The sequence below is a fragment of the Poecilia reticulata genome, chromosome 12 (assembly GCF_904066995.2).
Source record: "Poecilia reticulata chromosome 12, P_reticulata-male-v2, whole genome shotgun sequence".
Classification (NCBI taxonomy): Eukaryota; Metazoa; Chordata; class Actinopteri; order Cyprinodontiformes; family Poeciliidae; genus Poecilia; species Poecilia reticulata.
The window spans coordinates 16,520,827-16,548,589 of NC_088841.1; the positions used below are offsets into that span (position 1 = coordinate 16,520,827).

Here is a 27,763-nt window from a genome sequence, read left to right on the forward strand (position 1 = left end):
TCACAGCAGACTTCCGACTTTTATTCAGTTTCCAGCGCAAAGATATTTAACGAAAAGCAAGAATGAAGATGGTTTATAAAAAACAAAAAAGAAACCAAATAAAAGCAGGAAAACATCCAGGGTTAATTATGTTTGATCTCTGAGGGGCATGGCTGATTCATAACCGTCTTCCACAGGTCCAAACTTTATGATTAAATCAAGAAAACACAAACACACCCTTCAACAACTCCCCAGATAGCATTATCTGAACCAAAACATCCATCTGCTCAATGCATATCTTCCAAACCCGTTTATCTTCATAAAAAAAAGCTTAGTTTAAACTCTGACAATAGTCGGGTCTTCATCGGCTGAGGATAAACACTGACATTTACAAAATTCATATGAGTTTCCCGATCTGCACCTGCAAAACCCCAGCAATTATAGATAAGTTAAAGCTGCAGTGCCGACAGTCCCAACACCCAGAGCGATGCGCGAGGCGGCTGCACAGTAAAATAGAAGACCGGAAAACTTATTTAACATTCATTTATTTGGAAGAAAAAAAAAACAAAAAAAAAAAAACAAAAAACACTGTTTACATTTCTGCTGTCTGCAGAAAACTGAAAAGAAAAATGACCTCTGGAGTTTCTACATTTTTTTTCTCATATATTTTTTTCCCGCCCGTTTTTACAAGATAAACCGTTTACATGTTTCATGTGCTTGACACCCTTTGATTCAAAACACACAGCTCAATGCAAACCTGACTATTGTCGTCATTTTAAACATGAGTTCAAATTAAAACAGAGTAAAAGAACCGCTTGCTCATGTGTTTCTGCACTCGCGCGCGCGCGCACACACACACACACACACGCACTTTTAAGATCAGAGCGGGAAACTGTCGTCCAGTGAGAGACGTTTAGAAGTTCTCCAGGGTTTCTCTATTGCACAAAGCTGGATCCACCGTCGCCAATCCGAGTGAAGTCAAGCTTGCTGTTCGACATCAGTTTACCGTCCTCTTCAACATGCTCTCAAACACAAATACAAACTCATGATACCGCAAATACATGTGTACACATATATACAAATAAAAGCGACCCCGTCCGACTCCGTCACTGGTGGGGAGGGGAGGCAGCTCAACAATTTTAATGCATCATTTCTGTATATGCAAAGAATAAAACTTTTCTAAATAAAATACATAGTTATCTGTTGGGTAAGGACAGCAGATGAACAGAAGACGGAGGGGTAAAGGTGAGGAAATGGGGGGGGGGGCGCACAGGGAGTGTAGTAAGAGGGCAGGAGCACCAGGGGGAGCCATCGGGGGGGAAGGGGTGATGAAACAGGGAGACGGAAGAAGAGGGATGACCTCTGGGCTGTGTTGCTGCTCCTGTGCAACACTCCATCTCTTCTCGACTTGTTAAAGTTCTTTGATAATATTAACATTAATTATAATGACCACAACAATGCTAAAAAAATACATATAAACCCCAGCCATGTCTCACAACTGTAAGTCCACGAAAAAAGGAGGTGGGAGGGGGCGGGGGAGAGGCCTGGTCCATTTAGTTCATCACAGAGAAAAGGAATCCAGAATAAAAATAACAAAAAGGCAGAAGAGACAGGAGGTGGAAAATTTGAGAATGGCCATGTAGAGGGAGGTGGAGAGGAGGGGGGGAAAGGAAAGGAGACAAAGACGAGGGCAGCACAAAAACAGCAGAGGCAGGATGTGCTGTAATGGACAGGAAAGAAACGGCTAAGAGGAAGCGGAGATGAAACGGGGAAGGATGTACGGAGCAAAGATGAGTCGTGTCTGGGCGTTGTGATCCACACTCTGGTGTCCTTTCTGAGGGATTTTTTTTTTTTTCTCTTCACAGATCGGTGGAAAGCATGAAGTGATGACAACATGGCCTCCTGGTGAGTGTGCCCTCTTTCCTTTCCTCTGATTAAGAAGAAAAGATCAGCAGTCGTCCCCGTGCTGGTTGTTCGTTCCCCGGGTTGCATCATACCTCCAGGAAGCGAGAGCTGGTGGCCTTGGTGTGGAAAGGCTCGGACCACATTCGCCGCAAATCCCCCTGGAAAGACGCACACGCACACGCACACACACACACACACACACACACACGGTCTGGAGTCAAAAACTACCACAACTTTTCAGAATCGGTGTAAGTTGTAGGGATTTCATTTGACAGACCAACACAAGGTGGTGACATGAAAATGAAAAGGAGAAAGTTTTTCTTTTTATGAATACACATAAAATCTGAAACGTGCGGTGTGTTTTTATAGCCAGCCCCTTTCATGGCAATTATAGTCACCAGACTGTTGGAGCATCATTCTCCGGGGCTTTGCATGTAGAGACTGAATTTGTTGCTCATTTGTTTTTGCAAAAGAGTTCAAGCTCAGTCAGGTGGGATAGAGAGCAAATGTGAGAAATAATTCTCAAATCTTGGTTTGAGGGTAATTGACGTTCGAAAGTGTAACCATTGGTTCTCAAGCCTAGTGTCCGGCCTGTTCCAGGTGTTTCCCAGCTGCATGTATGGGAGACTTCTGCAGAACTTGATGGCCTCCATGTGAGGCAAAGCAACCATCTGAACCAGGTGTGCTGGGGCAGAGCTGCAGGTCATCAAATGGACTCTAAACCAACACTCTGCTGTTTACGGTTGTTTTCCTGATGTTAGATGAGCCCAACTCTAGTTGTTTTGCAGCTTTTGATGTATTTTCATCTCAGTTTGATTTTATTTATCTCAATCACCCATGACATGCTTCCATGTAGCTGCTGAAAAAGAGCCAGATTATTCTGATGACCGATTGATTAATCGGATAAAAATTTGTTACATTCTGCAGGGTTTGTATGTTACCACTTGCTCCTCTTTTACACAACATTAGAAACTCATTAAAAGATGCAAATAATTCAAATAATAAGAAAATTAAAATTTTATTACCTAAAATGTAACTTTTTAGTTTATGCTTCATCATTTGCAGCAAAGGATGCATCTGCAACTAAAAAATACTGTCTGATTTTTCTGATTACAATTAGACAGCAAAAAATGTCTAACAGGACTTTTTTTTTTAACAGAATTTGAACCAAAAATGACACTTGAGGAGTTCTGAGTATAACAGATTTACAGAAGGTTTTTAAACTTCAATGAAAAATGTATACATGTTTTATACAGTTTTGCCATAATTGTCGCTTTGACTGTGTTATTTCAGCAAATGGCCTCTTTTAGATTCTATGTAGTCCAGCTAACAATTGACTAATTACTAAAAAAGCTGAAGATTTTTAATGATAAACACAATTAATTCAATTAATCGTTTCACCTGTAGATCTCTTTGGTTCCTCCAGAGTTATCTTTGGTCTTCTGATTGCTTCAGTGATTATTGCTCTTATTATCATTAATATGACTTTTATTTGTGAAAACGATTGCTTTGAAAACCACGCATCGTTTTTCTTTTACTACAATTATTCATTATGCAGATACTGTGTTTTGTTTTGTCACATAAAAACAACAATACAGGGTATTTAAATTTGTCGCTGTGATGTGATTTATGAGGTACCAAAATATTTGCAAAGTCAGTTAAAACCACAAGTTTTATGTAAATTTGGTTTTGACATTATGCAAGAAGATTTGTCATCAAATTGTAAGAGATTTATTTTTTTATTTATTTTTTAACAAAATCTAGATGAATGTAGCCGACACCTTTCTGTAGGGAACAAGTGAGGCTGTAGAAGTACCTTCAGGTAAGCCATAGTGAGCAGAGGCAGCAGGGTGAAGGGAACCAAGTAGAGCAGAGCGGGCTGAGCAGCACGATGGATCCTCGAGGCCACAGTGGCAGTCAGCAGGCCTGAGGAGAAAACATGTTCAAAATGAAAGAAAACAAAATAGAGCAAACCAGTCCTGCCGAACTTATAAGAAGATTTTAGAAAAACGTGACCTCTCCCATCCGTCTGTGCATTGGTCGGCTGCTTACCCACAAAGTATCCGATGAGGGTGCAGTGGAAATAGGAGACGCGCTGCATGCGTCCGGACATGTTGCCGGGCCCCGGGACCTCCCCCGTTGCTTGCTTCTTGTAGTTGTCGTAGCGCAGGACGAAGCACAGCAGCAGCCCCGGCATCACGATGTCTCCGATTCCCAACATGGAGAAGTGGCTTCCTGTGGAGCTGCATGGAGGCAAAGAGCGGAAGCGAAGGTGAAACTCTAGACCGGACAAACCGGAGAATAACTGCGACTCGGCAGTGGAGATTACGCTAATCTGCACGTCACTGCTTCATCATCTCTTTCTGAAACCGAGATGTTTCTGTACAGACTGCTTTGAGAAAAGTTTAAGCCTGGAGACATGATTTCAGCAGCTGATAATTGAGGCTATGAACATCTTAGGAATTTCAAAAGGCCAAATATTTATGAAGATGTATAAAATAAAACCTTATAGGGTTTCACAAATAACTGCTTAACTAAAAGTTTTTTTCAGGGCACTGTTATCACAAATCATTACAAACTTCATAAACCTGTTAGCATATTATGCACTACATTATGACATTTATAACAATATAACTACAATATTTTATCATCAATAGTGTGTCTCAAATAAAATCTTTCAAAGTTGTCAGACTTTCTCAAACTTTTGACATTTACAAAAAACTGTAGGAATTTTGAATAAAAGGTATTTTAGTCTAGATTTTTTAAAACACTTTTACAATACCTATTCATCCAAGTGTGGATATTTTCTTAGCTCTAGTTTATCAAGGACAAATTTAACCACAAAACTATTTTATGCCTCTATGACAGAGCAGGACCAAAGAGCAAAGAGAGGAGAATGAAGTTCAAATCGCCTCTTCCATCGATCATAACGGGAAAGGATCATTCCCCTGACTCTAACGTCTCTCTGCCCGGCTTTCTAACCACACAGAGCAGAGATTTACAGAGGAGCAGAAAAAGCAAATGAGGGGGATTAGCAGTGCCTACTAACATCCGATGTTCTCATCCAGGACATTTTACTGTGAAATATTACCTCTGCTGCCCGGATATGGAGCTGTTAGCATCTCCTTGATGACAAAGTATGTCTGAATATCAGTGAAAAGCAGAAACAAACTATGGTGTTGTGATTGGTATCTATACATTAATTTACATTTCACTCTCTTCTTTAGTGAAAACCAAAGATGGTCTGAAAAGTTGATTTGAAATTGAAGCGACGGAAGTAAAAATCTGAAAAAGTGTGGGGTTGTTCTCAGCTCTGCATGTTACGATGGTGACCACTGCCATATCTAATCGGCATCTCCGTCTTGGGAGAGGACTCGGCGCATTGTGCATCATAAGGCTTTGATGAGGGGCGGCTTGACAAGCGCTGTACAACCCCGTCACGAGAGCAGCTACATCACTACCGACACTTAGACAAGGTGCTGATGTTCCTGCACGCAAACGTGATCTGATCACTTCCAGACCTCGAAGATTTCTCCAGCCTATAAATACCCTTAGACGGTTCCTCTGTACCAGGAAGTGCATTTGTCGCAGAAGCTCCTCTGGGAAGAACTGCATGAAGGCATTTGTTCGGAGAGTATTTAGCTACAAATCACCAGCAAAGGTTCAACTTTGTGACACATCAGGAGTGAAATTCAACAAATCCCTCCCTTTTACCCCCTATAATTACAGTGGTGCTGGAAAGTTTGTCAACCCTTCAGAATTGTTGATATATGTCAATTAATTACAAACATCAGCAGAGTTGCATTAAACTCCAGAAACGTAGATGGAGGCAAAGTATTATTTAAATAATCCCTCATTTCATTTGTTAATTTGGTTCGCCTTCATCTACTTTTAAGACTTCGGTGAAAACCTGATGATGTTTTTGTCTGAAATATATAAAATTCTGGTAAAAATTTTCCAAACTTTCCAGCACCACTGTAATGTGAGTGTTACCTTGGGAAGACCAGTTTTCCAGGTAAGGAAAGTCTGGGAACGTCGCGGCCCATCCCGGGCCCTAGGTGTAGCTTCCTGGAGAGAACATCTATGGGATTTTCAGCAGGCTGAGTTGCGACTTTGACCATCACATTACTGTTGAAGATGTACGCTGAGAAGAACACCTTTAGCAGGAGAGAGAAAAACCATCAAAAATTATTTTCATTCAGAACTTTTCATTGCATGACGAGCAAAAACATATTTTTTTGAGAAGCTAGTTAGCTTAGAGCAGTTGGGTAAACTGTAAATGTAAAAGATGTTGTGTTGGAAAAACTCAACTGGCTCAGATCTACAGGGAAATTAGTGCAAAACAACAATTACTCCTTGAGAGAAATGAGTTTCTAGACACACATTTACTCCTAAAGACTGAGTTTTTCTTTTAATCCCTTCTGTGGGCGGGGAACTGAGTAATAACAGCCCTCATGATTTAGACACACAGGGTCTTTGATGCTTTAATTGTACACCTTCAAATGAAAAAGTCAGTTTGAGCATGCCGCATGTATTATTATATTAATTCTTCTAGAATAAACAGTTCAGATCAATTAACAGATAAGTTAATCAAAAAAAATAAGTAAAAGCTGAAAACCTAATGTAGTTAAAACAATGTAACCAGCAATGATTTAGACTCATCTTCCTCGTCTCCGCTCTACAGCCAATCAGTGTCAAGAAAAACCAACGGTGCTCTTGGATTGGCTGCTTTTCAAACAGCAGGCAATATCATATCACGTAGCACTGATATCTCAGCTTCCCCAGATAGATTTTTAAAACAAAAAATCTCCAGCAAACAGGTGACTTTGTCTCTGGTAATTCTCTGTGAACAGGTGAGTCTACAAAAAATGAAGAGCAAACAGGTGGAGCTTCACTGTGCCAAGGAGGTCAGGCAGAAATTCCTTCTGAATCCTGAATGCTGTCTTTACTGGGGAGCGAGTGAATTGACAGACAATCTGCCACTTCAATTTCAACCATTTTCATGACACTGATTTTGGTAACGTCACTGATTACGTATTAGCAACCTGAAGTGATTCAGATCAGCACCTTGGATTAAAAATAAATGCCAATTTGACCAGATTGAATCAGGGAAAAAAAAAGAAAAAAAAAGCAATTAAATTTTAAATGTAGCGCTAACAGTTTCCCTTAGTAGTTAGACCACTACTGTGTTATTGATGCTTTTTCTCTGCATTATTAAAGTTGGGGCTTACCTCCTGCTGTGCTTATAACTTCCATAGTTAGCAATTGTTCCTTGAGTACTGACTAGTCATTCTTTACACTCACAGAGGATGACTGCGTTCACAGATTACATCCCCTTCTGAGCAGCAGGAAGTGCCGTCACAAAGACAAGCAAAGGCTTTCATAAACCCGAATCGCTCTCATTTTCTGAAAACCCCCTGGAGTCGACATCTTTTATGGCTGTGCTGCCTTTTAGTGATGCAGGTAGAGCTCATAGCGGGATGACTTCTTACCCAGAACACATCATAAATGAGCAGTCCTGACAGCAGCAGGCAGGAGACCTTCAGACTGGGAAGCCGAACAAAAGCGATCATGGCGACGCACAAGCCCATGGCTAAAGCTGCAGCGAGGGAAAAGAAAGTGGCATTTAAAAACATATTTCCACATTTTAGCAAAAACGAACAGTCGTATTGAGGTCAAAGCGGATTTATTACATTTTATTTATCATAATTATAGTTTATGTTTCTTGAAACGACACGTATTGAGCAGAAAATTATATTTTAAACTTTACGTGTTTGCCAATACAGAACTCTTAACTTTTCCAAGATTGCATTCATGAAATTGAAAACAAAATACCCAAAATGCAGCCTGTATTAAATACCCTTTTTAAATACAGAGTAGCTTTTTTTTTTTACATTTCAGAAAGACAATGAGTTGCCTGAAAACCATTTAGCTGGCTAGCAACGCTCCTTCTTTTTAGAATTGCTGTAAATGTTTGAAGACAACTAAATAAACCTCCTCAGTCAGAGCCAAGCCAAGGTTCTTCTTCATGTGATGATAGAAAATTAGATTTTATCAAACTATTTAATAAGCATAAAGTTACATCTAACAGTAAGATGTAAGATACTTTGAATATTCTAAAGTCAGTCGATGCTGAGACTCAAATTCTTTGAATTGCTACAAGATTTAATGTAGAATGTTATTGATGTGCGTTGGTGCTCACGCTGCCTAAAATATTTCTAACAGCGGCTGATGTTCCCACAAGAGGAAAGCTGAGTGACCCACCGTCCATGAGGAGCCAGTGTCCGGTCAACACCCAGATGAGGACCAACATCACGGAGAGCGAGAACGACAAGAGTTCAGCCAGGGTGAAGCGTCCGCAGCAACCAAATGAAATCCTGCAAAGAAGAAAGAAGCAAATCCTTACAACAGGTTTCAGAAATATAGACGTGGAAATCGAAGGAGAGGAGAAGGAAATGTTTTCCATGCCACATAATATTTAATTTCCTTTTTGTTAGAATATTTGTAGACCAAACCGTGAGAAAAATGAACACAAAAAATAAGTTCTAAATCGCAACAAACTAAAACGTATTTGTTCCCTTACAGATTTATTTTGTCCTTTTTTAAAAAAAATTTTAAAAAAAAATCACACTTTGATGTTTGAGCTCAAACTAATTTTAACTTATGTAGTTTCAATATGATGATTTTATGAATCAGGAGGAAGACCTGTACTCAAACTGAACAAATCCTTTAAATGCAGCGGGTGAAAAGTAATTGTCCTTCAAATCTCTTAACTGGTTAAGACACATTTGGCATAAAGAAACAATTTCAGTTCATTCTTTGCAGAATAGTTTTACACAACCACACAGGAGAGATTTTAAGCATGAACAACCTGTTTGATTGTCATTCCACAGCAGCTTAATTGGATCAAAGTACAGACTTTGACTAGGCCACTACAAAACCTTTGTTTTGTTAAAAAAACATTTAGAGGTGAACTTGCTGCTGCATAAACAAAAGATCACAGATTGATTGGCTGACATTCTCCTTCAGGACTCTCTCTATAGAGCCAGACTCAATGTTTAATCAATAGCTGGTAAGTCATAGACAAAGCAGCCACAGACCATCACTCTGCCACCACCGTGTTTGATAGTTTTATACAACAGGACCACATTTCCCCCTTTTCTCAGTGAACTGAATATAATCCTGCAAGTTCTGGAGATTATTAAGATGATTTTTGTGTTTGTGGGACCAGCCTTTCTGTCGGCTCTTGGTCATCAGTAGTTTTCAACTTGAAATTCACCCGTATATAACAGCTTTGCTAAAATGTTTATGGTTCAACCAGAAATGTTGACAATGCGATTACAGTAATGCATTTTTATAAAAAGGTTTCTTTTAATACGCATTTGTTAAAGTTGTCACGGTCTTGACGGTATAATTTATGACAGGTAATCTGTAAAAAAAAAATTAAACAAAATGGACTACACCACACAGTCAGAAACAACCAATCAGAGCCAGGAGGCGGGTCTTAGTGCTGTTAATAAATCAGCTAATCGTATAATAAATGAAATCAAACTCAATAATTTCCATTTGCATGGTTTATTGTTTTCTTTTCTCTCTCTCTCCTTCTATCAAAAACTAGATGACAAAAGTTTTTATTTTGGTACATTGGTCTCACTTTAATAATTTTGTTTACAGAAACTTCATAATAAATTTTGTTTTGTTGATTTATTTTGAGTATTTAAAATGTCTTCTAGTTTCAGTGCTAAATATTCATTAGAATTTAAAGTTTATTCATCTTTCAGGATCTAATTCTACATTATTAATAATGTTGAGGACAAACATCACGGAGAGCGAGAACAACAAGAGCTCAGTTGTTTTGTTGTCTCAAAACAACAATATTGTCATTTATTGCAATAATTTCTGGGACAATTTATCATACAGCAAAATTGTTATTGTGACAGGCCTACTGTCAATCATTCTTGTGTATGTGCTGCTCACACCCGCCGCGAATGCGCACGCTGGAAAACATGGCTGCAGATGACAGCGGATAAACAGTTTTCCTGTAACGTTAGGCTGTTCCTCCTCCATTAGCAGAGCTTGTACTCGCTGTGCATTTTTATAAAAGTCGCCAACTGCATCTTTGATAAAGGTAATCAATGACTACGATGTTTCAGATGTTTATGCGCTGCTTTTTCTTCAGTTTGCTTTATGTGTATAATTATGCACATCCTTTTGTTTTTCTCAGCTTCTTCTTATCTAATATAAAAAATGTTTGATGATCCAAAGCATTTAAGTGCAACAGAAAATTGAAGAAATCCATAAGAGGTAGTCAAAGTATAAAGAAAGAGTCGGTTTAATTACAAAATCAAAATTTCTTTTATACCCTCAGTTACATTAAGTCTTAGACCCTCTTCCAGTTTCACATTTGGAGAGAAAAGATCTAAATGCTACTGCTACAAATCTGCCTTGACAATGATATGGTAATACGCAGACTCGTGGAGCGCTCTGGATGTTTGTGACCGGCGCTAAACAGCACGGAGGAGATTTCAAGACACAAAAAGCCACAAGATTTCCTTACTTGTTCTGCGGGGAGCAGGGTCTGGTCAGATACTGGCACATAGGTAACAACAGGAATGCAAATGCAATTGTAGCAAGTACTGAAGAGAGGGAGAAAAGCACAGCAGTTAGAGCTCCAGCCTAATACACCTTGACAGCTTGTAGCAGTCATTTCTGTGTGTTAAATGGGGCAGCTAATGGTCTTCAGTTTTAAGACATTCTCCAGGGTGCAAGAACTGAGCAGCGATGAGAAAGCCTTATAATGATTCTACATGTGTGGTGCTTCTGTGTTGCCCTCCGGAGCCGCATAGTCACCTGCAGTGCAGATAGTGAAGACCACCTGAACCGAATCAAAAAAGAAGAACATGACTAGCAGAGACACAGACGCTCCTATTGGCAGGAACAGGGCCTGCGTCGAGTCTATAGTCTGAATGCCTGGAAAACAGTTCAGATGAAAAACACATGAGCTTCCAAACATCAAAGCAGACAATCACGCAACTTGTAAAGGCCTTGGCCTTTTGACACTTACTGTTGTTTGTGTTGCTGTTATTAAAAGACCCTGGTGCTGAAGGGTTACCGTCTTTATCCTTCTCCTGGTTCTCACAATCCATGTTTAATGACCTGCAAAAGCAGCAGAGAACCGTGTGATTTGGACACAACATTACACTCCGTTTTTCCTAAAAATGAAAAAGCTATCTCCCTTTGAAGACGTGCTCTCAGAGCAGGAATTCATTCAGGCGGGATGAAGTGTATTATTCAGACGACACCGAAAATTCACGTATAAAGATATCAAATCGATGCAATCTCCTGTATTATTACACTTGCTTTCTCACACTAGAAACTGTTTTTTCTGCACTAGTTTAATCAGCAATCAATTAAACTGACAACTACTTTTACTAAAAAAAATTTAAAAAGTTGAATATGTCTTCTTTTTTTAACTACTCATGTTAAAATTTATTGCAAGTCACAAGCGCAATTTAATGAAGAAAGATTAAATCACAAAAAAAGACAACATTCCAATATGACAAAAAAAAATTAAAGTTAAATAGAGTTCTTGTTCTATTTATTTGAACTTTAAGATTATATTATTGGGACTATTTTCAGTCACAAGTTCGTCTCCAAAGGAGAAAATGTGTCAATTTCTCTTAAACCCTTTAAAATACAACTAAAACCCTAATGGAAACCATCCTTACTTTTGTAAGTATGTTTTATTTATGAGTTATCTGGTTTAAATTATGTTTCCTAAAATATTATCTTCATTAGCTCAAATTAATGTGCTAAAAACAGCCAGAGGCAACAGATACAGAGGACCAGAAAAAGTCTGCAGATTAGTGAGCAGACATGGCGATAATAAAATCAGACGAGCCCAGATTCTTGTCCAGAGATCTGCAACCTGCAGCTCCAGAGCTGCAAGAGACTCTTTGGACTTTGGTAACTCATTATTAACATATTAGATATTAATATATTTAAAAAATATATATATATATATATATATAATAATTTTATCTACAACTGTGCAACCCTATTCTAAATGTTTCCTCAAAGATAAAGTCCAAGGAAGATGCAAGAGAAAATTTTCTTTCAGGAATCTTGTCAGCAGCGTTGGACAGATTAAGTCTCACTAGTCACAGCAGCCTTATTTCAGCCAGAATTGTGTAAATGACCAAAGTTTAAGCATTTTTAACACATTTTTTAAATTAATATTACCTCTTTCTTTTGGTTGTAGCTTCCTGACACCTCAGATATCAGAGGCATTGCCAGATGTGTTAGTACCACTTGTGCCAACACATCTTGCTATGACTATTTAAGTGTGGGCCACAGGAAGTGTGTGGTTCAAGGCAGATAGGTTTCCTCTCAAGGACAGCTTTACTTCTTACGCTAGGAGCATACGCATTAACACTCGTATTATTTTCAGACATGTACATGCTTCTCTCTTCTTTTTCTTTTTAAACCTGATCTACAGCGGTCTCCTTGGTAACAATATAATAGAAAACCGCCTCCGAAAGATGTAGGTAAACGACAACATCGGTCTAAGTAAGTTTCAAATTGAGAATATATTTGAGCTCAACTGGTGATAAAAGTGATCATTTACTCACCTGAAGCTGCCATAGACGATAAGAAGGATGGAGATCAGGAAGGTGGACACCTGACTGGAGTCAACTAGGGAGTATGCCCTAAAAATACGAGAGAGACATAAAAAACAGGCTTATATTTCTAAGCAAAACAAGTAGGTAATAAAAAGCTAAAGAAAAAAAAGAAAAAAAGCTTGGAAGACCTTTTGAGAATAGTTTTTAATCTACATGCAATTTACGCAAAATATTGCATTTAATCATCAATATTTCAGGGACACACATTACTGTGTTATAAAAAGTGATAATATTTAACCAACTGGCAGCTTGTTTTTACCATTACAAATACAGATAAACACTAAAAACAAATGGGTCAACAAATGGCACCTTCATAGATTTGCACAGACGTAACGTAATCCTTTCACTTTTTGTTCAAAACTACTTCCTCCATCAGCGAACATGAGGCTCAATGGTCTTTGTAGTCTGTATTTAAATAAAATGTACTCAAACCGCAGTATTTTTAAACTATATAGTAAAAAAAAAGAGAATTGTCTTTTGTAGGAAAGAGCAAATAAATCATCAATTTATCTGCTAAACCCTTCAACTTAAAGGGTTCTCAAATGCATTTAAGAACCGGAAAGCTCCTGAAGTTTAACAGATGAACTCCTATTGTGGTGAAACATAACAGACAATTTAAATGTGACAAACCTAAAATAATATTTTTACATAAAGGAGATTATTCTCCTTTAAAGCCAGGAGCTGAAAACTTTGCATGAAAGGCTGTGGGTGTGGCGAGAGCAAACAGGGGAATTACAGGTGCCGACATGCATGCTGTAGAGACGGCGAGTGGAGCAAAGCGCAGCTTGTTGCAGACTTTTGTTGTTGCTCACACTTTGTTTGTGGGTCATTCGAGCTGCACTGAAATCTGTCAATAAACGTCCTCATAGCTGAAATGCAACTCGCATGCCCAAACAATGAACCCTCCTGGTTGTGATTTCAACGCCTGATTTTAGTTACCCCTGGCTGCTATTTGTGCTGGGCTGAGCTGTTTCACAAATGTATCTCTCCACATAATTCATTCATTAGTTTTTCCTTGATTAAATCTGCATTTTCATTTCATTACAGTTTTCCTTTTGGCAATGCCAGGAAAAAACAACATCAATTTCCTAGAAAACAGCAACTGGGACAATGTCCTTCCAGGAATTAGCATTACGCAGTACTGTATGTGTAAACTAACCTAGCAGCATAGTATTTCACAAAAAAGTCATGTTATTCATTTGAATGGAACCAGGTTAGTAACCACAGACCTATTACGGAAGTAGGTTTGGTTATTACACAAAATAAATGCTAAATATATATATATATGTATTTTTTATACTAAATCATAGTTTTGAATCTCCCAAAAATGTTTACTTCAAAAACTGAACACATTTTGGTTTTCTGTAGTCGTTGCACCCAACATACAGAATTGAGCCAACAGGATACAAGTGAAAAACAAGATAAAAATAGAAACGTAAACCTGGCTGCATTTTCTTAAAAGAATGTGACCCAACAGGAATAGAAATATAATGTGACAGTAAAACAATCTGAGGACACTCATCTTGGCTTTTAAAGGCTGCAGATTTCCTTTAGCATGCATTAATGTTTATTTTGTACATTAGTGTAACTCGGAGCAAATGACTCAACAGTTGGGAAACAAGTGGAGAAATGCTTTCATCATGGCAAGCTATGGCTACTTGGAAAGAGATCTGGATGGGCTTGAAAACATTTATTTCAGGAAGTTCATTAGAATTTGTTCTATCAGGCCTAAATGATTCATTTATTAAATTAAAAACGTCTGCCTGCAAATCCTTTGATGATTCTTTTAGCCCACTCGTTTATGCAATCAGTTTAGTAATCAACAGTTTTAAAATGGACAATTATTTCAGTGATTTGCAAAAGTATCTGACAAAATTAAGACATTATACATATTAATTAGGGTTGCACCGATTGCAGTGCTTTGGCAGATCGCCGATTACCAATCTTGAAAAAGCCTGAGCTTAAAGTGTTCATGCCCCTTTGGTCAACTACAAACCTTAGTTGAAATTTTATGTGACACATTAGAAAAAGAGACATTATTAGAAACAATTTTCTTTCACGATACAGAAAAAGAAAACCCAGGGAAAGAAAATAGCGTTAGATGGCCATCTTGTTCTATCTAATCATGGAGACCGAGGCAAACATGCAACAGGTCAGGGATAAAGCTGTGGATAAGTTTATGGTAGGAATAAGTTAAAAAACTATCAAAACTCTTAAAAACCTTCAAGTTTTGGCTGTATTGAACAGCAGCTCTGTTCAAGACATCTGAAAATGGAAGCAAACCTGCCATGAGACATCTGTAAACACAAACTGAGTGGGAGAGCAAAGGGAGCTTTATTCAGAGAAGAAGCCAGGAGGGCTGTGGTATCACTGGAGGAGCTACAAAGATCCACAGCACAGGTGGCAGCATATGTTGATACAACAACCTAATTGCAGATGTGGAAGTGTGGCAACAAGGAAGCAAGAAGTCCCCTTTACAATTTTATAACCTCCACATGAGGAAGATGGTTTTATGCTCATACAAGACAAAACAAAACTCTGGGTGGTAGATAAGGCACAATTCTGAAATAAAACCTGTTGGAGGCTGCAAAAGATTGGTGAGGTGTTCACTTTGCAGCAGAAAAATAAACATTGACAAATAATTTAGATAGTAGCAACCATGTTGTTAGAACCACTCCAGTAACAGCGGAGATCTAAATTCAATTTGCAATCTGACTCAAAATCTGACTGAGCTTGACCTACTTCGCTAAAATGAACAGCGGGCAACAAAATGCCACACTTTCCAGATTTTAATTTCTAGAGAATATTGAAAGCCATTAATAATTTTTCTCATAATTCACAATTGTGCACTACTTTGTGTTAACATAACTTGCGCAACATGCTGCTTCATTCCAAAAATAGCCAGGCTGACATCATCCCAGGAAAAAAAAACCAAACAAACTCATATGGTTATAATTTGCATATCTCATTTAAAACATCCAGTACAGATTATCTGGTGCTGCATCAAAGGCTGGATAATAAATAAATAATATACATCACAATAGGCAAGTGATCAGTTTCAATAGATAATGCATCTGATAGAATTTCTAATAATTTCGCGGAACTCCCGATCCAGAACCGCACAGCATTCTGGGGAATGTAGGCAGAGGAAAGATTTTAGCCGCTCTCCCTCTGATGACCAGCTAAGAAAAGTTGGTGGCATCAACCAGCTCACTCGCTCTGTGGTTACCTAGCAACAACCTGCTGAGTAACTTGCGCAGTAGCAGTTTCAGGTGTTGCCACAATGATTCATGACTACTTAAAAATAAACAATGGTGTGGCGAGGAAAGATCGTGTCACTATTCTTGCAGTATTTCGGATATTTGAAACAAAAAAACTAATCATAGTTGTCTATATCAACCAATATGAAAACGCTTATATTGCGATACACTTTTCAGCTGTATTGTCCAGCCCTACCTGCGTCAAAGCTTTGACTCAACCTCAAACTGCGTACTATTTTCTAGGGCAAATTTACTTTGCCACCTCCACATGTTTACATTCAGCTGCAAGGCACAAACTTGACTTCATTAGGCCAGTTTCCTGCCCAAGTAATTTGTAACAGCTAAAAAAAAAAAAAAAAGCAGGTCTTAATTAAACAATACTAACTTTCTCTCAAAGTTGACGTTGGCATTATAAGCTAAAACACATTATCTGATTTCCATGTTTTGGTTCATCAAGCAGTATTTTTCTTGTCAGAAGGTGAACTAGACCAGCTTTAGCTTGAAAAACTGGTTATATGAAAATTGTTCACAGGCCACCAGAACCATGTAGCATCTCAAAGCCGTTTGTGCAACACAAATTTATACTATATTTAAGTCATAGTAAATGTCTGACAATAAATCCAGTCCTCTCATGCCAATGTGCATAACCATTTGTGTCTTCTTACCAAAAACTATTCCATGTCCTCCAAGCATTAAAACAGTGATTAAGAAAGTGACCTCGCTCTCCTGCATGCTGACATTAATTATGTCACAGACTCCCCGTCAACACAGCGGGCTGCTAGACAGCTAGTTTAATCCACCACAGGCCTCATTCATATTCTGGTACCGAACTGGTTTGTCTGAATTCTGTGCACAGAAGCCTGGAGAACATGAGTGAGATAGATGAATGGAACATTTAAAAACAAAATACAATCCGGGACTGTTGAGAGCTGGCCGACGGCCTGAAGTGCCATAAGACGGCCTTGTTCGCTGACAGACTAGGTTTTCAATAACAATTCCAATACCGTCCTTCATCAAACCAGTTGCACGCATTACTTTAGCACTGAGGCACAGGTCAACATGCCACAAAGACGATTAAGTGGCATTCTAGGATCTGTTCTGATCCAGTTAGGAAATTCTGGATGAAAAATGATCAGCCCTTCAAAATTGGATTTAACAGATTTTTTTTTGTTTTGAAACCTTGAACTTTAAAGCATGAACATACATTTAATAATCAAATGTATCTTTATATTAGTAGACAGCCACTGAGCGAACGTAAGATCAAACAAAAAAATAAAAGGCAGGGTGTTAAAATAAAGCTTGTGGCTTTCCACTTACCATAGTGTCAAAATAATTAGACCTCATTCTTCTCATCATGCCCAACAACTTTTGCTACTTCCCCTGTTTTTTGTAGTGTTTTTCAAACACATCTCATCCTCCAATGTAATAGTAATTACAAGTTGTGTGAGTGAGAGGCGCCAGCTGTTGCTTTTTAAAACACATGACAAAAACTATACTGATGTGCAATATTGGGAACAGCAGATATATTTTAGATGACCTGCCCTACCATTGGTCAGTCACTTATATTGGCAAAAGTTGGCTATCAATCGAAACGACTAATAAAAATACAATTATGGGCCATTCTATTACCTGGAACGTTCCCAGGTAATCCTCCACTAATGCAGCAGCATTTGATTTTAAAACCAGTTAAAGATACACAACCATCAGAGGATAATAATTGTTTTTTTGTGTGTGTCTTGGAACATGGTTTAAATTCTTAAAAGCGGCTCGACATGAGTATTCATTCCTCCAAAAATGGACACAAATGAAGGTCTGCTTTTCACTTCACTAGCTTAAATAACAACTACATTTAAATAACACCTCCAAATGTTATTTTAGTTACTTAAAACTTAAAAAAACATGGTCGTTATCTAGGGTAGATTTCTACTTCAGTAACATAATTTGGTTCTGCTCTCTGCAATGGAAAAACACCCCCAGAAAAGGTTCTTGCAGTGGAAACATATCTTTAATGACTGACATATATCTGTTTATTTTCTGATCCACATATAATTTTTAATATGTTAAATATGTCAACGTTATAAACTGTGGCTGTTGTTGCTCTTTTACGACTGGCAACTTGTGTTTTTTTTATAAAAGCTTATTCAACTAGATTATTCATGGTAAAACAATGTGTTCTCTATTGCAGAAGGGCAAAAACATTCTCAAGAATTAAAACTCCTCCATAAAATTAACATTAGCAAGTTAACATGAATACATCTCCTTTGTAAGGCTCATGAAAGATATGTGGAAATCCTTCTAGCGTAGAAACACATCCATATACATGTATTAGGAACATTTTGAAGAAAAAAAAACTCTGTCTTGTAAATAAGCTTTGTAAGTAAGATTTGAAACTGAATAATTTTCTTTAATAAAAAAAAAAAACAGCATCTCCAAGCATTTTTAAACCAAAACTGTTGAGCAACACTGGAATCTTTCAAAACGTCCTCTTGGGGAAACTTCTGCAATTATTTTAATTTATTGCCAATTAAGCAAAAGCAAACCTCTGAAATAGTTCTTGTACTGGGACGATGAGTGTCAATAGTGTCCACTGATCAAACAATTTGCTTGGAGTTCCAGATAAGTGGACATATTTGGTGACATAACCCTAGCTTCCTCTTTAAAATTGCACTTATTTATAGGAACACACACGCACAAAAACAGAAACAGCTCCTCATTGCAAAATATCCTAAAAAGCTGTCTTTTTTTTAACCATATTTAGAACTTTTACTTCTGCTCCAACATATAGTTGAGAACAAAAAGGCGGAAATATTAATAGAAAACATATTCAGTACCATTTCACCCTCATTACTACATGAAGGATGTAGGGTAATACTAATAATTCAAATATCAACAAACACTCCAACACCATTTTTTATAATGGAGCAACATTTTTTTGAAGGTGGAAGGTCGTTTTTAGTTAAGAGCAAAAAGTATGATTAATTACAACACGACAAAATTTTTTAATTCCTTATTTAGGGCAAAGCCAATAAGTCAAGGAGAATTCATTTAAAATAGTCACTTCCATGCTTGGCAAAACAGCAGACAAGACTAATTTTAAGAGTTAATTACCTTTAAATATGTACTTCTGATTTAGTTGTGAAATTATTTTATTTCATCTGCTTATCTTTGGTGCCACTGCATGTTTTCATTTATCTGCCAATTTGTTGCTAAAATGTTGAGGGACAAAAGTAACAGAAACTGTGTTTTCAAAAAAACATGGATCATGAAAGATGTACAGCATAAACTGTAGCCATCTACATTTTTTTTAGTGTGATCTAAAAAAATGAAAAAATGAGTACCTTTAATAGTTCTTGTAACATTTTAAAGCAGCCTTTTGTGTCATTAGAACAAAATAATTGAGCGTGGCTTTTTCGCAGTACTTTCAGAACCAACTGAAGACGCAAACTTTTTATTTCGTTTTATTGAGCACCACCATCATCATCATCATCATCATCAGTCAAAATCCTTTTAAGCAAATGGCTAAGGGCCAGGAAAGACCTGAGTAGAAGTACTAAACACAATTCATACAAGACTGAACTAGTGTTCACATTAATATTTCAAACATAATTCATCTTAAGATTAGATACATTACTTGAGTGAAAACGAAATGCAATTTTTAAATCAAGATTTTTCAACTAACTTTACTGATTTAGGTTATATCCTATAAAATCCAGAAATCACCTAAAAAGAACCTGACTGGTGACAACATGTGGCACAAAGTCAGAAGCATCCATCAACTTAGAAAAGGGTTTTAAATTTTGTTTTAAATAACTATCAAATCTCAGTAGAGAAAACATGAAACCTCTTCGGGAGTGATCAGCATCCAAAGAACTCAATTGTCTCGAGTTAAATCCTTTGGGAAGATATCTTGGTGACTGAAAAACCAGAAATCAAGCTTCTGTAAAAAGGTGTTTGTCCAGTTATTTTTATTCCCGAAAAAAGGTCACACTAACAATCAAAAATGGCAGCAGTAGTGGGACTGTCTAGGGGAGCTTCGCTCTTCAGGATCACTTGTATCTTGCATCAATTATTAATTTCCTGGTACCTGATTCTAGTTGTTACCGTTCCTAGAAGGGTGGTAGGATACCAGGAAGTTAGTAAAGTAGCACAAAGAAACTGAAGAAGGACACCGTTTCTTGTACTGCTAGTGAATTGTTGTTTATTATGACAATAAATCCCAACTTATGTCTAAAACCTCCCAAAAACTGACAATATTGTAAGGATTGCCATTTTTCTACTTTAAGTTTACTCCACTGTTGATTGCATGAGATATTATTTGTTCAAATATGTGATTAAATGCAGTTGCTTTGTGCAGTTTAGTGATAAAAAAAGAAATCACACCTCTTTATGTAACTAGTGTTATGAAGAAGCCTACTTTAAAGTGTGTTTTGAGAACAGTTTTTGTAGTTGTTGTGAATTGTCATCCAAGATTATAAAAGATGCTGAAAAAATACCCATTTATCATTACTTTTATCATTCTCACAATAAGTAATCCAAAATATCATCAGATTTTAAGTTAGCCAATCCCTATGAACTGACAAACAATGAGAGGCAGCTTTAAATTAAAACATTAAAGGTTGTTAAAGAACTAAACACGTTGTCAAGAAAAAAAGGCAGACATAAACCATTTTTTAGCTAAAATTGTCCAATTAAGTGGAGCAGAGAATGTGACAATTGTCAGGCCCAACTTTGTTGCACTTATTGAAATTTGCTTTGTGCCATTTTTCTGAACAAAACACAGTACAGTTGCTTGGGATAAATAATAATAATAAACTAATGTTCGTACTTGTTTTGCTTGGACAAAAGTATATCTACAATTTAAGACAAATAAAATAAAAAAATAATCAAATGAAACTGTTGGAACCAGACACAAACAGAGCTATAACAATTTACAGTACATTTTAAGTGTGTAAATAATTACTAACGTCAAAGCATGTTGCAGAATTAACTCTACACCAATTGCTCTTTGTCATGTGAACACAGACGCATCAGAACTAATCAAGGAAAACATATTACAACCTCCTCCATCACTGAAAGTGCTCTGTGCACAGTGATGCGATGTGAGCTTGATTCAGGAATTTGTATTTGTGCAAAACACAAGGTGTGCAGATATCTGCTTTTCCTTCATGTGCTCTTGTGTCTACCATCTTCAACATGAGGACGTGCCACTCTCTAAATGTCACCTAAAATGTAAGAGTAAGAGGTCCCAAGCTCACCGAGTTTGCAGTTTTGACAGCTGCATAGACAAAGGAGAGGAAGAGAAACTAGACGAGGTTTAATGCAAAAAGCTTTAATGCAAAAGACTTGGGAGTCACATACTTTATGCTATAAAAAGCTGCTGAAACTTATTCACTGTACATGACCTTGTTTTAAACAAAACAGCCTTAAATGTTAAGACGTACAGCTCTTTACCATGGGAATAAAAATGACTGTTTCTCACATATATAGCAGCGACACGTCCCAGGAAGCCTAATTGTTCTCCAACATAAAAATATTTCACAGTTGTAAAAAAATGTTTGCAATTCATCCCTTTCTGTTCTTTCAAAGCACTAATGGCATCCCATCATTGTGCTCAATTTCAAGAATTTAGTATCTATATAACACAACATTAACATTTTCTTCAGTCTGTAAGAAGACACATGCCACAGCATAAAGGAGGTGCAAGTATTTCTTTTTAAGACATCAGAAGCACAAGGTTGCAATTATTAGCCAAATATGAGAAGGAAATGAGAAGAGAGAAAATGCAGAAGTTGAAATAAAAAAACTTATCAGACCATTTAATTGGGGGGGAAAGTATTCAGATGGTGTATCATCAAAACACCACCCAAGTACTGACCAACTAATAGATCTGTCACCAACATGAAAAGTTATCAAGGATTAGTTTGCATAAAAGTTATTTTCCTTGATATTAGATTGGGATTAGAAGCATTATTGTATTTAACTGAGAGTACCCAGCTGTTAATCTGACAAATTACCTCCTTCAAGTAATTGGGCACTCAATCACTTTTCATGTGGCTTACAAATAAACATGCTTAGAGCAAATTTATGGTGTTTAGTTCAGCAACTGAATCAGTGATGCTGAAATATCAGTAAATGCTTAGCGGTCTGATACTGGAAATTAATCTGAGTTAATTTATTACTACTTTTAAAAGGTGTAACAAGAAAAACGTGGTAATTTTTAAAAATCTAAATGGAACTAGAAGTTTGACAGATTCATTCACAATTGTTTTGAGTTGTTTTTCTACAAAGGGACTGAGACTGGTTAATGTTTTATTCTATGTTGCAGAATTATCCTAAAATTGCTGACGGATGTTTAACAGCAATGTAAAAAGGATTTTGTGACACTGCAATCAAAGTAGCACACTGCCAGACTGATAGTTACACCCGACTTGTAGTTGGAAATCTCTTTTTATAATTTAAGCAACAGATAGATTAGATCATGATCCTCTCACAGCAGATAAGCCACTGCAAAATAAAACCCCACTTAGAATTAAATATTTGAAAATGAGGGGTGAAAAATAGTTATTTGGGTGTAGTTTTTTGTTTCGTCTATAACCAGACATTTGTGGGTCAGTTCTGACCCCTCTGCATCTTTTTGTGATATCTTCTCGAAAATGACGTCTACAAAATGAATTTCATAATTCTCAGAAGCTTCCGGGTTTATTTAAATAGTTCTGGTACAAAAATAAAAAGGTGTGACTCCACAGAATACTCTAGAGGTCTAAAAAGCGACACTTATGTTAATGAATGGAAACACATTAAGATATCATAGAATGAAAAACGGGGGAATAAATAATTTCCACCTATAAAAAAAAGGCAATTCATGATGTGAATGGCCCTTTAAAAGTGTGAATGCAATCTAACTTTTCTCAGAACCCACTGGTCAAATCGGATGATTGATACGTCCATCCACCATCAGAGCAAACAGAATCCAAAAATCACGCAGCCTATACGACTCCGCAATAACAACGATGGAAATGCATTTTCCGTAAAGCTCGGGAATGAGTCAGAGTTTTCTACACGGTTCTCCAACATGGATCGTGATCATAAAACAGCAAAGGAAAGATCGAGCTTGTTTTTGCCTTCATGAAATAAGTCACATTTTTTTCTGTTCTTCAGCTGCTGATTCACCGAGTTATTTTTTATGTAGTGTGGTGACGCCTATTCAGTTAGAAAGAGCAGAGTTTGAGTTTTAATTTAAGAAGCAGTTGATGTGTTTTTCTGGGTATGCGTCTTTAGTTTCCATTAGCTTTTCTTTCATTTAGTAGGTTGAAAATCTTGTTCCTGTCAGTTAGATGAGCCTCTTCCCATAACGTGGATATGCAATACGAATATAGTGGTCCATGTATAACATGTGTTTGCAATGGTTTTACTGGTGGAAACGCTGCTGCCCACAAGCACCAGGGGTGCACGGGCTGTAGAAGTTAATACTGAAACTAGACCAAAACACACATCCTGACCTGGAGCCACAATCAATCTGACACTATGTATATTTTCAGAATACAGCCTAAGTGCAATGAGGATAAGAGCTGAACGTATCGCAATGGAGATCGATCCCACTCATACGAGTTAGCAGCAGATTTCTGTGGGATGCAGAAGATACTTAGTTTTAAGTTCAAAGTTTATCTCACAATGTTAAATACGTCCAGCAGCTCAAATGGAGATGTTGGTCAATACTATTCGAAAAATCATTGTCAAGTATTTGAATTAGATAAGAATATTTGCTTTTACTTAAGATTTTCTCACGTTTTTTCTTTTTTTTTTTTTTTTAAGCCAGGTCAATGGCTCAAAACAAGGGGAGTGAGTAGGTATTCTTGCAGCAAATGTGCAGCAGTATATTAGAATTAACAATTCTTTCCAAATAAAACCACAATGGCAGAATATCGCTGACCTACTATAAATTATTCATAACATCTAAACCAGCAGTCTGAAAGTCATCCTCAACTGTCAGTGCCCTGAAACTTTTGGATGCATCTTTGCTCCAACACACCTGAATCAAATGAATCATTAATGATGAGGCCTTTGCAAAATTTGCTGACATGAGAAGTTTAGAAGTTAATACTGAAACTAGACCAAAGCACACATCCTGACCTGGAGCCACAATCAATCTGACACTATGTATATTTCCAATATGCAGCCCAACTGCTCTCAGGCCTTAGTTACAGGATGCTCAACACACATGGCAAATGTAGTTGTAGAACAATGTTGCCAAAGTATGACCAATGTTGGAGTCAGGAGGCATCCCCGAAGTTGCAGACCTGGATCTAAAGCACAATAAAATACACATCAGACCGTGTGTTTTGGCATCTATGTCACATCTCAGGCTCTAGTTACTGTGATGATAATTAGAAGATGACAGCTAATATTGTGTTAGAGGCCTCTGTTTGAAAATGGGAAGCCGAAGAGAAGGATGTTGATTATATGTTAGACATTCATAAAAAGATAACCGGTTGTTACCTTATTGATATTTTTCAGTTTCTTTCCTTGTTAAACGGCACACATTATAGTAGATCAAGCATTAAAATAAAATAAAATAGTTTCAACAAACTTTTTGAATGAGAAGACCAATGTACTGACGGAAATACGCATTTTAGAATAAATAAATGAGAGGTTGGAGGACTATGCTAACAGTGGAAGTTGTATTTGTTATTCAATCAAGCTAGCATCAAATGTACAAATTCTCCCTCAATCAGATCTGACTGATAATCAGCAGAACAAACGCTGAAGAGCAAGTTGGATTTTCTGAGTGGTGTGGGCTCTGTTCACTCCATGCATTTAAACTTAAAGTCCCTTTTTTGGCCTGTAAACAAGTGAACAAAAAGCATACTCCCTGAAACATTTGTTAGTGAAAATCAGATAAATAATATGGACATATGATATGATATTGAGGAACCTACAGAACTCCTTTGCTTTCATGGTTAATATTTGATCTACCAAATTGTTAAAACAAAGTCAACTCAAATAAGCTTGTATAAATTGCAATCCCTAAAAGAAAACAACACTTGGCAGATCTGACCTCAACGAAATCTGAGAACTGGTATTTATGCCAATATACACCGGATCAGTGCATCTCTAATAGTTGTGATAGTTCTCGCCTCTAATCTGCTGGCATTTGAAATTGTTACTATTTATGAAAACAGACTGAGGTTCTTATGGTACAAATACAAGTTATTTTTTGCTGCATTTATACACATGTTCAACAAAAAACAACAACAGTCTAACTGCTTTAAATGCAACAATAATTCCTACAGCTCCTAAAATAATGATTATTATTCATCTCCATTTGGATACACATACTTGGACAAACTAAAAAAATAAAACACTTTAAATTAGGACTTTTTTAAGCGCTTAATGTACAAAATATGATCCCGTTTCCCTTGGGTAGAGTTGCACAATTATTCAAAATATATCATCCCAATATTGGTAAGTGCTTTACTGATATCACAAAGGACTGTTTGCAATGTTTTTTGACAAATAAATCCCATGAACTAAGTCTAACAAGTTGATCATTAAGGCTATCTGACTGGGGAACTAATCAGTAACAGGGATGCTCAACACACATGCCAAATATAGTTATAAAACAATATTGCCAAAGTAGGACAGAGGACAGAGTTAAATGTGTATTTTGTGTGAGTGGAGAAAATGTGTTGCACCCTTTCAGCCATCTGGCTGGCAGTTTTCAGCTACAGGTAGGAGTGGGTAGGATGCACAGCATTCCTCTATGCTAGCCAGAGACACTTTCTCTGGCATGTTTTTAAAAATACTGTTAAAACATACATACACACAGTAGGGTGGACAAACATTGTGGATCTAGAAACAGCAAGTTTTTAAAACCTTGGTTTATTTGCTACTGTGAATGGCCTGCAACATACGGTCAATTGATGCAGTCCACCTCGTCTGTGCGCAAGTATTTTTAAAGTAAGGAAGTTATTGTTGTCAAGTTAGTGTGTTTTTAGCGTATGTGATGTTCACACCAAGACAAAGTATACCACCATTCCGTGAGAGGCTATGTCAAAACGAGTCCAGTCTGGTAAAGCCATGTCTCTTTCTCTCTGTTTACTGGAAGGAATGATACTAAGACTCACCCCTTGCAACAATTAAATCGACATTAATCAACTACGCCTTTACAGAGCAGTCATTCATGTACACCAACGCTCTCTTTTGCTCAAGTCACTAAATCTACACTTCCCCAAACATTGGCAGTCATTACAACAAATAACTGACTGAGGACGTATTTTGTTAAAAAAAAACAAACAAACCCTGAATAATAGACTATTTATTATAAGCAGGGGTGTGATATAATAGAGAAACTGGTATTCTTCTGTTGCGACTGCGATGCTAGTTTAGCATAACCTTTGTTATTGTGAGCTGTGGCTCGACGGCAAAATGCTACCCAGCTAAAATGCTAGTATGTTGGCACAGCTAGTCTAAACTGTGTCGCTGGAGAACCTCCATTTGTTGAACAGAAATGCGATTTTCGTGCAGCTATTTGTTCTGTAATGAAATAAAAAGCCACACATAAGACTATCAAACCCTAACATCATACAACAGAGCTAGCTCCTCATTCGCTTTCAATAGCATCACTCGATTTGACCGCAGCTGAATAAAGTTAGCACAGCATTAGCCACCAATAGCTAACCAGATGTAGATAAATGTATCTATACATGTGTGAATTTGGTTTCTACGCTTTCACAAATAGCTTAAGTGGCAAAACAAGTATTTATGCAGAATGGCAGGTGTTTGGTTCATTTGCTTTTTGACACAGTGTTGTCAGAGTTGGCAGCAGCAGCAGCTAATGTTAGGCAGCCGCTACTAATCGGTAGCGCAACGCCTGCTTGCACTCACCAGGATGAGTAGCCTTGCTCCGCCATATCGCCGAAAACAGTGGGTTCCGCGGCTGTGGCTAACACAGATTCAGGTCCCGGTGTCAGCCCGCTGGGACCGGGGAGCGAGGGGTCTCTGCTTTTCCTTCGCAATCCGACGTCTTAGTAGTTACTTTTAGGTGACAACATGATGATACATCCCGGCGGCAGCTAGTAATTACTAGCTGAATTTCATGCAATTGAGATGAAAATGATGGTTTGCTATCGTTAGGTGGACAAGACAAAGCACCCCGAGGAAAAAAAAAACACACAGATGTTATTTTCGTCGGTCTCGCTAGTGTCCTGCCGTCACCTCAGCCGAGATGGCTCGGTCTGCAACGATGTTACACCCACTGTAGATCCATATTCTGTGCGATGTATCCAGAATAAATTCGGATATTCCTTGAGTCTGCAGCCCGAGCTGATATGGAAGACGCTCAGCTTTGTTTTCTATAGCGAGTCCGCGGGAACGCGCACTATCGCCCTGCTGTAGAGGTTTACAAGTGGGACGAGCACTGAAACGCTGTCATGCACTGAAAACGATTGCAATTATTTCCTTTCATCTGACAACATTGCAGCCTGTCATGCACGCCTCCCACTGAATCCTGAGCATTGCATCAATAGTAAAAATGAATTAATGCATGAATGAACGTAATAATTAATAAGTCTTTTCATAAAGTATTGTGATGTATGCAAAAAAAAAAAATAAAATAAATAAGAAGAAAAATCACCGATACAGTTGAATTTAATTTAAACGCCAAACATAATTTGGCTATTAAAAATTGGCTATATTTTTTAAAATGTAAATCTAAAAGTTATGCGTAATGTTGAATCCACTTGTCCCATTTTGTGACGACAGTAAAAAGAGACAGACCACTGGTGTTATTTTTATAGCCTGTTGATTAGGGTTCATCACTCTGTTTATCAGTCTGTTCAGCGAGGCAGGGATTTCCCTGGTCAAAACACAGGCAAACATATTTAAAAAAAACACAAAACTACAAAGCATAGTTAATATTTTTCATTTTTTTGACATTAA

At 37.5% G+C, this 27,763-nt stretch overlaps 1 protein-coding gene across 1 annotated transcript; it reads right to left on the reverse strand.

Moving 5' to 3' along the window:
• sppl3 (signal peptide peptidase 3) lies at window positions 1-27,271 on the reverse strand. Its single transcript, XM_008424079.2, has 11 exons — window positions 26,711-27,271; window positions 12,516-12,593; window positions 10,949-11,040; window positions 10,735-10,854; window positions 10,442-10,520; window positions 8,149-8,261; window positions 7,377-7,483; window positions 5,878-6,041; window positions 3,937-4,127; window positions 3,701-3,810; window positions 1-2,042 (listed from the first exon to the last, which is right to left on the reverse strand). The coding sequence occupies exons 1-11, from the start codon at window positions 26,734-26,736 to the stop codon at window positions 1,971-1,973; spliced, it is 1,152 nt and encodes a 383-aa protein (XP_008422301.1). The 5' UTR covers window positions 26,737-27,271; the 3' UTR covers window positions 1-1,970.
• Between the last annotated feature and the right edge of the window lie 492 nt (window positions 27,272-27,763).

Excerpts from the sequence above, each read along its gene's own strand:
- sppl3 (XM_008424079.2), bottom strand. The coding sequence starts at position 26,736 with ATGGCGGAGCAAGGCTACTCATCCTG. Across the intron at positions 10,855-10,948 it reads TAACAGCAACACAAACAACA|GCATTCAGACTATAGACTCG; the intron begins GTAAGTGTCAAA and ends ACTGTTTTCCAG. Across the intron at positions 8,262-10,441 it reads CCCTGCTCCCCGCAGAACAA|GATTTCATTTGGTTGCTGCG; the intron begins GTAAGGAAATCT and ends TCTTCTTTGCAG.